The following is a 9,772-nucleotide window of genomic DNA, read 5'->3' on the forward strand; positions in this document are numbered from 1 at the left end:
ATGTTGCCCTGGAACAAGTTCTTCTCGCTGGTGCGGTGCATTGGCACTTCGAGAACCTGTTGGAGGAAGATAAACATACATGGGCACGCGCCTTCCCATATCCTGCCGATGCGCCCTAACGAATTCATCGGGGCTTGATGTCAAATCGGCAAATGACCCAACAGTGCCGGCTAAATGAAGTTGGGTCGCAAACTTCATTAAAGTCTCGGGAGTGAGGGCACCACGGTACACATGCCAGTTTTCTGCCTTGCCAGTGGTATATATGAGCGTCGGGTATACCTTTACGCGGAACCGCAACGCCAATTCGGGACTCTTTACAGCATTGACGGTTGCAAACCTCGCGTGCTGAACTCCAAGTTTCGCCAACTGCAAATTAGCATCCGCATACTTGGGCAAGGCGGCCTTGCAGTGACCACACCATGGAGCAAAAAAGAATATGAGCCAAGGTCCTCTCTTTCGCCCCTCTTTATCATTAGATCCCTTTGAAAAAACATACGAGTCGAATGTGTCGTCATTAAGTAGCGGTATGGTGTCCTCCCGTACCTCATTTCCCAAGTCAACAACCCCTCCAGCAACCGAAACCTCAGTAATCAATAAAAAGAGCACTAGTGCTACCACAAGCAGGACATGAAGCAAACTTTTCGTTCGTTGCATCGCGTTTGTTTGTTATCGCGTTTTTCCCCCTTCTAATAACGATATTGCCGAGAGTTAATAAAGCTACAATGTGTGCTTGTCGTACGTAATATATATATATATATATATGAATAGAAAAAAAAAGTTTCCCTTTGTGTGGTCGTCAGTGCGCTTTACTCATACGAAGTACAAAGCGAGCAGCGGACGTGGTGATTACTTAGTGGCCCTTGTGTGGTCAAATATACCCGCCACGAAGGTTTGTGGTGGAGGTTAACTAAGCAAAGAAAAAAAAAGATACGTGTGGTAATGCAAAGTAAAGTAAGAAGGTAAAGGTACAAAAGGGGGAAGCAATGACAGTCCACATTAAAAGACCAAGACAGTTGGCAGCAGCGAATCAGAGGAGTGCAATGGCACCAGAAAAAAAAAAAAAGAGGAACGACAATAGCAGTAAAAAACAAGTGGGGAAAAAGTTGCACCCAGTTCCTCGAACTCACAACGAGTGCAAAAAGAAGGAGCACCTCCAACAAACAAGTATACATAAAAAGCAATCGCAACAAGCACCGCAACGTCCACAAGACACAAGCTGATTGGATGGCCGTGACTTCCCAAAGGAAAAAAAAAAGAAGAGACAAGTGAGAAAGAAAGATAAAGATAAAGCGCAAAGTACTAATACATGTCACACCTGCCATTGTGGCTGTTGCCTACCCTCCAGGAGAGAGGAAGCGAAAGTGGAAGATAGGGTTAGGGAAAGAAGTTGCGAATGAGTAAGAATTCTAAACTCCCTTCTCTTTCCTTTTCATTATAAAAAGCCTTGCGAAAGCCCCTTCGTTGAGAAAAAGCATAAAACTTACTTACTGTCAACTCACCTTCGCATGTCCCCGTATAGTGTATCCAGATATGCCTTGTCGTTGATGTAACACATCAGACTCTCCCTCAGTGCCTCAGCCAAAGTAGTCTTGGTTGTGAGAGAGAAGAGCTTCACAGGCACATACCTGGGAAGAGGCAACAGATTCCTCTCATTTGCAAGGTTCCTGAGCATATGTAAACGGAATCGGCGACGGCGGCGGCAGCGTACGCGAAGGGCGGCCAACTGGTGGTACGTGCCTCCAATTATAGAGGTCAGTGGAGCCAGTGGGGCCCGGCCGAGGATGGGTCGGTCAACGCGTATTTCGCGGTAGAACAGTCTCAGACGGCGCTTCGAATGAATACGCACCCTAATGCCATTAGCATCCTCTTCGCAATAGTACTCATTAGCATATCGCTGGGTGGGCAGATGGATACTTGGCAAAGTAAACCGCGCCCGATGTGCTTGAGGCAACCGGCGTGGAAAAAGGGGATGCCTCGGCACCAAGTGCATCGGCCCGCGGGACGGTGGTTGTGGCCGCATATGGACGACAGTATCGAAATCATCCATCTCATGGTAAAACGCATTCGGTCCTTTGGGTGTCGGCCGTTTGGGCCCTCCCACTCTCGCGGAACTGAGCAGGGGTAGAGCTGGCAGAAAAGCAGGTGCTCTTGGAGGCGTGGGTATATGCTCTGTGATAGGAACAACAGCTGTGGGAGTGGCATCTTTCGCCTGCGCCTCCCTCAGGGCATTCTGCGTGGCCCGGTAGCGCTCCTTCGCAGCCTTTATTTCTTCTCGCAACTCGCGTTCCCTTTTCTCCCGCAGATAGCGCATATACGCCGTCTCCACAGGACGATGTTCACTTTTCTTGCACAGTGCACCAAGGACAGATGCCTCCATAGCGCCGCTCGCTGTGAAAATCTTAGCATCGTCACTAAGAAGAGCATCCAAAAGGTCAGAGCACGCCAAGTCCTCCGAATACCCCTCCATTAATTGCATCAACCTCTGAACGAGCTCCGGTTGCAAATTGTCCTCCATAAGATTAAGAACATCGTCATCCGTCAGCGACTCGGGTGGTATATTAACACCCTTTGCTAATAGTCTATTTATAATCACATTTCGGTACTGATTAACTTCCTCAGTAGTCAAACGCTGCCGCTCAACGGAAGACAGACGGAACTTTATAAGTCTCCCGACACCATCGGAAGTACCTTCCAGTAGCTCATGAATATTTCTACCCCCACGGCCACGAGATGCCTGTAGGCGCTGCTGCTCGGCCTCGAGTTCTCGTAACTTCTGTTCAATGCGCTTCTGGTCAAGTAAGAGGGGAGCCAAGGCCTCATTGTCCGAGTCAGAGCCTTCACTTCGTTCGTCGGAGGGTCGCAGGCCCGTAGCTCCACCACCCCCAGGGGAGTGTGAAACCCCCAACTCGCACTTCATCTCGGTGTTTGACAGCCACCTACCCTTGCCCTGCAACATCCTTGCATTGTACCCATAGGCAGCTGACACACCACCACCGCTGCCATCCGCGTCACCAACAGCAAATCCTTGCGAAGTCCGCGGCGAGCGACCCTTGTGTTTCTGTTGGTGAAGAGGAGGGTGTAGCCTCCTACCCTCTTCATCATAAATAGCTGGGAGTCCCTCCTCACTTTGCTCATCATCATACTCACTAGTCTCCGAGTGTCCGGAACCTTCGGGCCATCTAAGAGTTTTAACATGCCCGCGAGCGCGGCCAGCCTTCCGGCCGCGGCCCCTTCGGTCGCCCTCTTCATCACGTTCATCGCCGCTATGCAGGTCATCTGCAGACGATGAATCCGAGATTTCAGCTTCCTCGTCAAATTCTTCTGTTTCGCCTTCACGAGTTATATGGTGGATACCACCCCCTGGCGAGCGTACAGAACGAGCTTTGGAGGCAGCGCCGGACGACGCCTTCGCATCATTCGAACGCTTCGACTTGGAACCACCCTCACGAGCCACAGCGGTGGCCTTCCTCTTACGAGGGGACCGCCGGCCCGCCGATTCAGGAGTTACATTTCCGGACGAGGGGAACGCCCTTCCCTTATCTACACGGGATTCGCTGCCTTCTGTTCCAACACTTTCCCATCTGCTCATAGAAAGTTCAAAGCTCTCACGGCTTTCACCGGATTCAAACCGATTAGTGAGCTCACCACCCTCGCCACACACCGCACGCGTTACACTCTTCCGCTTGTCTAATAAGCTCGGGATTCGCCCCTCACGAGGCCTGTGATGAAAACCGAACGATTCTGGGACGGGACTCGTGCCGCAACTGTCAGTCTGCATGTCAGTGTTGTAAGTCTCCGGAAATGAACTCAATGAGCCACCCCTGCTAATTCCTGTCCATCTGCGATCGTGAGGCCGCCACGGAAGCCGTGCCCTCTGGGAACCTCTTAGCTCTCTGTCATCCACGTCCCCTACCTCGTACAATCCCTCCAAACCGCTAATTTCACTATCAGCTTCAATAAAGCTCCCCTCAGACCTTCTCTGGCGCCTCGGTAGCCTACCGCCAACCTCCAAGCCTTCATTTGTGGAAACGGAAGTCACGTCCGCCTGTTCCTCGCCAGTTCTTGGTCTGCTCAGACCGAGGTCCCGTACAGCACTGGTCACACCTCTGCGGTAGTCCTGACTCATTCCAGTGATTTTGTTGAATACATACAAGGGGGGCTTGCTAGCCGAGAGTGCGGTGGCATACTCCGCCAAGAGATGAGCAGCCGGGTCACCCTGATCGGCGAGTTGTTCGTTGCTGGTCCGGGAATCAGGGGGTAGTGGGACAGGCGTGCGCTCGGCGGGGCGAAACGCCTTCTTAAGCACGGGGTCCTCATCGTCCCAATCATGGCCGAACGCCTCGCAGTACAATTCCGTGAGGAACGCCACGTATTCGTTAGGGTGTGCCGTGCTCGTCCAGTTGTCTGCGAGTTCAACGATGGAGTAAAAAAACTGCGCAAAGGTTATTTCTGGTAGAGCCAACAGAGAGGCACCAGTCTTAGGCAGGGCAAGCGCCGATCTAATGGAATTCATCTCACCCTCCATTGCTACGTTATCGGATAAATTAGGTAACATCTGCTTTGCAATGTGGCGTTCCGGATCCAGTAAAATATCTACAGTATCCTGAAGGAATGGACCCACTGCGGATGCCGGTGGAAAGAGGCCCGCTGTCCTCCGCGGATACTTCCCATCAACTCGTAGATCAGAAATGATACCATCAAAGATTTCTGCTTCTAAAGCCCCAGGCGGGAGCAGGATCTGAGCAAAACGCATGTGGAGATAGGTGTACTGTGTGGGTGTCATTTGGTTTGCGCGCTGGATCAACTCAGGGACCGGTGAAGATGCATTGCGAGGATGTACGGTGCCACTGGCATCAAACGCCCCATAAATATCAGCCCCAGTTGTCGGGCACGTCAAGCGGTCCCAATATCGCCGAACAATATCCAACAACTTTTCATTACTTAATATGCTCTCTAGCGCTAGAGCACTGAATGGCGACTCCCCTATAAGAATTTTGTGGCACGACTCGATACAATTCCAGTTGTACGCGCGCAGGTCTTTCGCCTTGATGGATTTGGGGTTCAATGACGCCGGAAGTAACGTGGAGTTCCTGCTGCTACGATCTGCGGGTTCGCAGCCTGATCTTGTGGGCGTTGAGGTGCAGGAAATTCCTTGTTCTGTATTGCGAAGATCATTTTCATCAAGAAAGGTTCGAAGCGCGGTGAAGTAGCGGCGCGACATCCAGGAAACCGCCGGATGTCGCAGAGAGAAGAGCTGGCGGTGCGCAAAAGGTGTTATACGGGGCCTAACAGCCAACATAAACTGCAACACGTCAGTCTGCTCGCTCACCAGCTTCTTCCGCATATCGTTCGGGACCGAATTACAGAATCCATGGAAAAGTGACAAAACAAAACTCCTGTCCACTTCAATGGGGTCAAGCCGCGGCTCTGCGGCAGTTTCCATTTTCTTGTGTTGCTATTATATATTTTACCCTCCTCCTTCTTCGCTACAACTGACAGGGACAATGGCAGCGGTGCCGGTACTACTTGTACTGCCCCAGCGAACCGTAAACCCACAAACACTTGTATGGGCGGACCGCACAACACAAGCCCCCGCCCTGCAGTGACCTCAGTGCGGCGCTTCGATTTGGTGAGCCCGTTTTGCTACCCTTTATCGCCAGACACGAGACACGCAGAATCGAGCACAAGGAAGGGGGAAAGAAAGCTGGAAAAGGGAAAAAAATAAGATCGGCCCGCTCACATAACGTGGGGACACATATCCGCGCGAACTGCAGAACACAACAAGACATCAAACTGCCACACCGAGCGCGGCAGGGCAAAAAAAAAAACAAAAGAAGTGGAGGGAGGCGTCCTGTTTATCGAAAGGAAAATATATATATGCATATATATATATATAAGAAGCGACAAAGCAACAAGATATGAGATGGCCACAAACGCCTCTGTTTGCCTTCCCCTCTCCTCTTGTAACGGTGAGAGATGAAACCCACGCTACAGGTTGGGCAAAGACTGCAAGACGGAAAGCGCAGGGATGAAGATGAAGGTGGGGTCCACGCACAGCCCTCATAAACACCATAACCCCATTTGCAAAAACAACTCTTTTAAAGGGAAAATATTACATAAATTGTCCACAAAACACGGAAAGGGGATTATTTTCTTTTCATTTCCTTCAACACACTGTTCTTTTCAATACGTAAAAAGTACACAAAGGTATTGCGCGCATACATGTGCATATATGTTAGCAATTTTATTGAGCGAAACGTAGCCCTCGTTCGTCTTTGGCGTGTCGATGCATTCATTACTTTTTTTCAATTGCTTCCCGCACCTCTACGACCACCACAATTTGAAATTGGGTTGCATCCGTCGCTCAACAGCCCTTCAATTTCTTTCGGTTCATTCATCCCCTTTCCGTGCCTCCCCACCACACTTCGCCACACTGCGGCACGCCAACTACTCGTACACCTCATGCGAACCACATTGATCAGTGAAGAGAAGAGAAGGTGTCGTACGACACTATTACACTCTCTTTCATGCATGTCGTCACGGTCCTCAAATAATTTCTCCCCTCCGATCTTACGCAATACCTGTGTAGTAAGGTGATGGATTTTCATTGCTTGCAGGGTTAGACCTAATCATTTTTCTATCAGGTGTTATTGGTGTCTCTTTGCTTTTGTTTTTTTTTGTTGAATGTTCTTCTGTACTATTATTATTGCCGTACCGTTGGAGTTTTCTTTCCCGTTTCTTCAGTACCTCTCTCCTCTTCTTCATATCGCTCCCTTCCCACCCCTCCCCCCCTTCCCCGCAGTCACACTTCAGCTCTGCTATTTTATTCTTTGTTCCTCACAGAGAGCTGACAGCCAAAAAGGGAGGGTGGGGTCCCTTCTGAGCCCCTGAGTTTTTAGCACAGTTTGTCAAGACCCAATCGCCTGCGCAGTCTTTTATTATTTTCCCCTTTCCCTTCCCTCTTCTAAGCCTCCTCTCTTCCTTCGACGCCGGCGCTCCCACATGCGACACCACACACTTCTCAGCTGGAAGTAACTGCGACTCCTTTCCCTCCCCCTTTCTTTTTGTCTTTTACTGCAGGCCCCACTACCGTGGGTACTTCATCTCTTTCATCTTTCTTCGTCTGCTTGCTAAGCACCGTTCCTTCTTCTCTTTGGTCCCTCCTCTCCCCCTACATATACTCCAAGTGGTCTTCTCTTTCATCTTCACCTCTTGTTTTGCTTTGAAACTTTGTCTCCTCCGTTGTTTCTTTCTTTTTGATTGTTGTTCTTTTCGTTTATTCGGTTTCCGGCTGAAGATCATTTCTTATCACATCTGCCTCGTTCACCCTGCTCCCTCCTCACATAGCATACTGCCGCGTCCACTCCATTGCAGTTTTGTTAAAGGCATTGCGGTCCGTCTTGTATTGCCGGGCAATATCAGGCACGAGTGGATCGTCAGGGTTGGGATCTGTCAGCAGCGAGCAGACGGAGAGCAACACCTTCGAGATGGTGAGGGCGGGAGACCATTGGTCCTTCAATATATCGAGGCAAATACCACCATTGTTGTTGATGTTCGGGTGGTAAATTTTCGTCGTGAACTGCAACTTGGGCGGCTTGAAGGGATAGTCCGACGGGAAGTGAATGTTTAGGAAGAAGAGGCCACCAGCGTACGGTGAGTCCTCGGGGCCTATAATGGTCGCCTTCCAGTTGAAAAGATCACTCTCGTTGACCGGTCCACCGCTGGTGTTGGCAGGCGGGTCCCGCTCGAGGTCCTTCAGCTCCTTTTGAATGCGACGAAGAGCCATGTTAATGTAACAGAAAAGGAGGGTATATACCTACGCCTGATATATATATATGTATATATCTATGTATAGATATGGATACCGTTTAATACCTTCGCTTTAGGGGTGCGCTTATCTTGCTTAAACCTTCACTAAATCTAAAAAAAAATGGCACGCGGAAATGTGGGTGTTTAAATAGAAAACACAAAGGTGTAGTAGAGAGGAGCTAAAATTTGTGAAGCAAACAACACGGAAGAAATCTCACATCCCACGTCGTGCTACACCGCACCGCACTAGATTTATACCGTAAAAACGATCCCCACAATTGATTCGCCTCCAACCTGCCGTGATCCTGTCTTCCAGAAAAGATGGAACGCCATCGGATCATCTCCTTTGATCGTGGGTCGATTGATCCGTCAGGTAACCACCGTTCTGTGCAGGGGCGTCGCAGCCGCTCACCCACGTAATTCCTACCAAACAGCGCCAGTAACTGCGGGAGGAAGCTGCGCCTCGGCGTTCCAAACGTATCCGTAAAGCACTTTCGCGGCGTGTGAGGAGCCAAATGAAGGTGTTGGTCCGCCGCTTGCCCAGAATAACCACCCCAGGAGTGAATGTCAAGCCACGAAGAGGGGGCAAGAGTGCGCGCTCCGCCACACCGGACAGTGAGAGTAAGTGCGGAGAGTGTGTCTGCACAGCTAGTTACGTTATTAGGCTCAAGAAACTAAGTGGCTCGGCAATGCATATTCTGTCCAGCCACTTCCTTCAAATCACATCAACAGCTGGCTCCAAAGGCGCATACACCTGAACACAAACCAGCTATTCTGTTTTCATTTCAAGCAGCATCACACATGGAGGATGAACCGCCTCGTCGTTAACCTCTTAACGCCTACTAAAGAGGTGATTCCTGCAAATGAGGGCGAGAGCATCAGCGACCTTTTCGGGTATAAAAAATACTGGTACGAACAACGCAAAACCCCATACTGGCGGTCCCACGCCAGGGGAACACGCAACAGCTCTTTCCTATTACAGTAGCGTCGAAGCAGTGTTATACCGAGTACGAGCGAAACAACATTAAGGCATCCAACCCACCACCCTCCTTGAGGGAAATATGTCAAGCGCCCAAAGCCAGAGGATGCCAACAGGAAAGAAAAGGGTGGATGAACAGTGCCGCCAGGAATCAAAGCTTTTAACTTCGCCCCATCGGCTATGGCGAACCTCCTGCAGCTCCATTTTTTCCTTCGCTTTGTTGCGGCTGCGCCTGCCGCTCCGCTGAACATGCTAAACAACAAGAGCCTTAACTCCGTCTTATCTTTTTCGCACAGCACGCGGAACAAACGCTGTCGGCCCAGTGGGCTTATCGGATGAAAACGAAAGTGGCACTGCTGTAGCCGAGCGCCTCGCTGCATCTCGCTTTTCCAGCTTCAGACGCTCAGTAGCCACTGTCAAACCACCTTTTGCCACCTCCACAAATACGGGACTCCCTTTGTACAGTGTATTTCGAAGCCCAACAAGTTTCTCCACGAACTTCTTAGCGACATCACCCTTTTCATTAAACTCGAGGAGGAAGTACGGCTTCCGCGATGACCTCACGTAAACACACTCAAAAGGAGCGTCGGTTCGGAGAGTGGGGACGCATCGACCGTCAGACTCATCGCCTGCAACGTTATACCACTTCGCCACCCCGAGAGCCTCCCGGTGCTCCGAAATGAATCCATTTAATAACTCCCCCCGCCCGTGGATTGAGGTACAGCGAATAAAAAGCGTGGCTCCTTGAGGACTGGTATCCCCACTGCTGGTCTCCCGCAGTTCACCGTGGCCTCCCTCATGGCGCCTAACTTTCAAAGGAGGTTCGTCCGAAGGAGCTTCCCCCGTCGGCACCCTGTTGCTTTCATCCATCCCAATCTTGAAGCAGGGAGTTACTGTTATAGTTCCTGGCGCCTTTCATCCAGTGAAACAAAAAAAAGAAAGGACAGCAACAATATGTACACAAGAATATATATATATATATAT

General features: G+C 50.3%; 4 protein-coding genes across 4 annotated transcripts in view; all 4 read right to left on the reverse strand.

Moving 5' to 3' along the window:
- TEOVI_000836000 (disulfide isomerase, putative) overlaps positions 1-654 on the reverse strand; it is a gene marked incomplete at both ends in the record, with an annotated part of 1,779 nt that extends 1,125 nt beyond the window's left edge. Inside the window, one exon of the mRNA XM_067220461.1 lies at positions 1-654. Within this exon, the coding sequence (XP_067076562.1) occupies positions 1-654 (654 nt within the window).
- Positions 655-1,495: 841 nt separating this feature from the next.
- TEOVI_000836100 (uncharacterized protein) lies at positions 1,496-5,443 on the reverse strand (the record flags this gene model as incomplete). The annotated part of the gene is made up of 1 exon (XM_067220462.1): positions 1,496-5,443. The coding sequence occupies one exon, from the start codon at positions 5,441-5,443 to the stop codon at positions 1,496-1,498; it is 3,948 nt and encodes a 1,315-aa protein (XP_067076563.1).
- A 1,896-nt stretch (positions 5,444-7,339) lies between these two features.
- TEOVI_000836200 (ubiquitin-conjugating enzyme E2, putative) lies at positions 7,340-7,786 on the reverse strand (the record flags this gene model as incomplete). Its single annotated transcript, XM_067220463.1, has 1 exon — positions 7,340-7,786. The coding sequence occupies one exon, from the start codon at positions 7,784-7,786 to the stop codon at positions 7,340-7,342; it is 447 nt and encodes a 148-aa protein (XP_067076564.1).
- Positions 7,787-9,067: 1,281 nt separating this feature from the next.
- Positions 9,068-9,658, reverse strand: TEOVI_000836300 (uncharacterized protein; the record flags this gene model as incomplete). Its single annotated transcript, XM_067220464.1, has 1 exon — positions 9,068-9,658. One exon carries the CDS (start codon positions 9,656-9,658, stop codon positions 9,068-9,070), a length of 591 nt encoding a protein of 196 aa, XP_067076565.1.
- Between the last annotated feature and the right edge of the window lie 114 nt (positions 9,659-9,772).

This window comes from Trypanosoma equiperdum (genome assembly GCF_001457755.1).
Source record: "Trypanosoma equiperdum strain OVI genome assembly, contig: ctg_1153, whole genome shotgun sequence".
Taxonomy (NCBI): domain Eukaryota; phylum Euglenozoa; class Kinetoplastea; order Trypanosomatida; family Trypanosomatidae; genus Trypanosoma; species Trypanosoma equiperdum.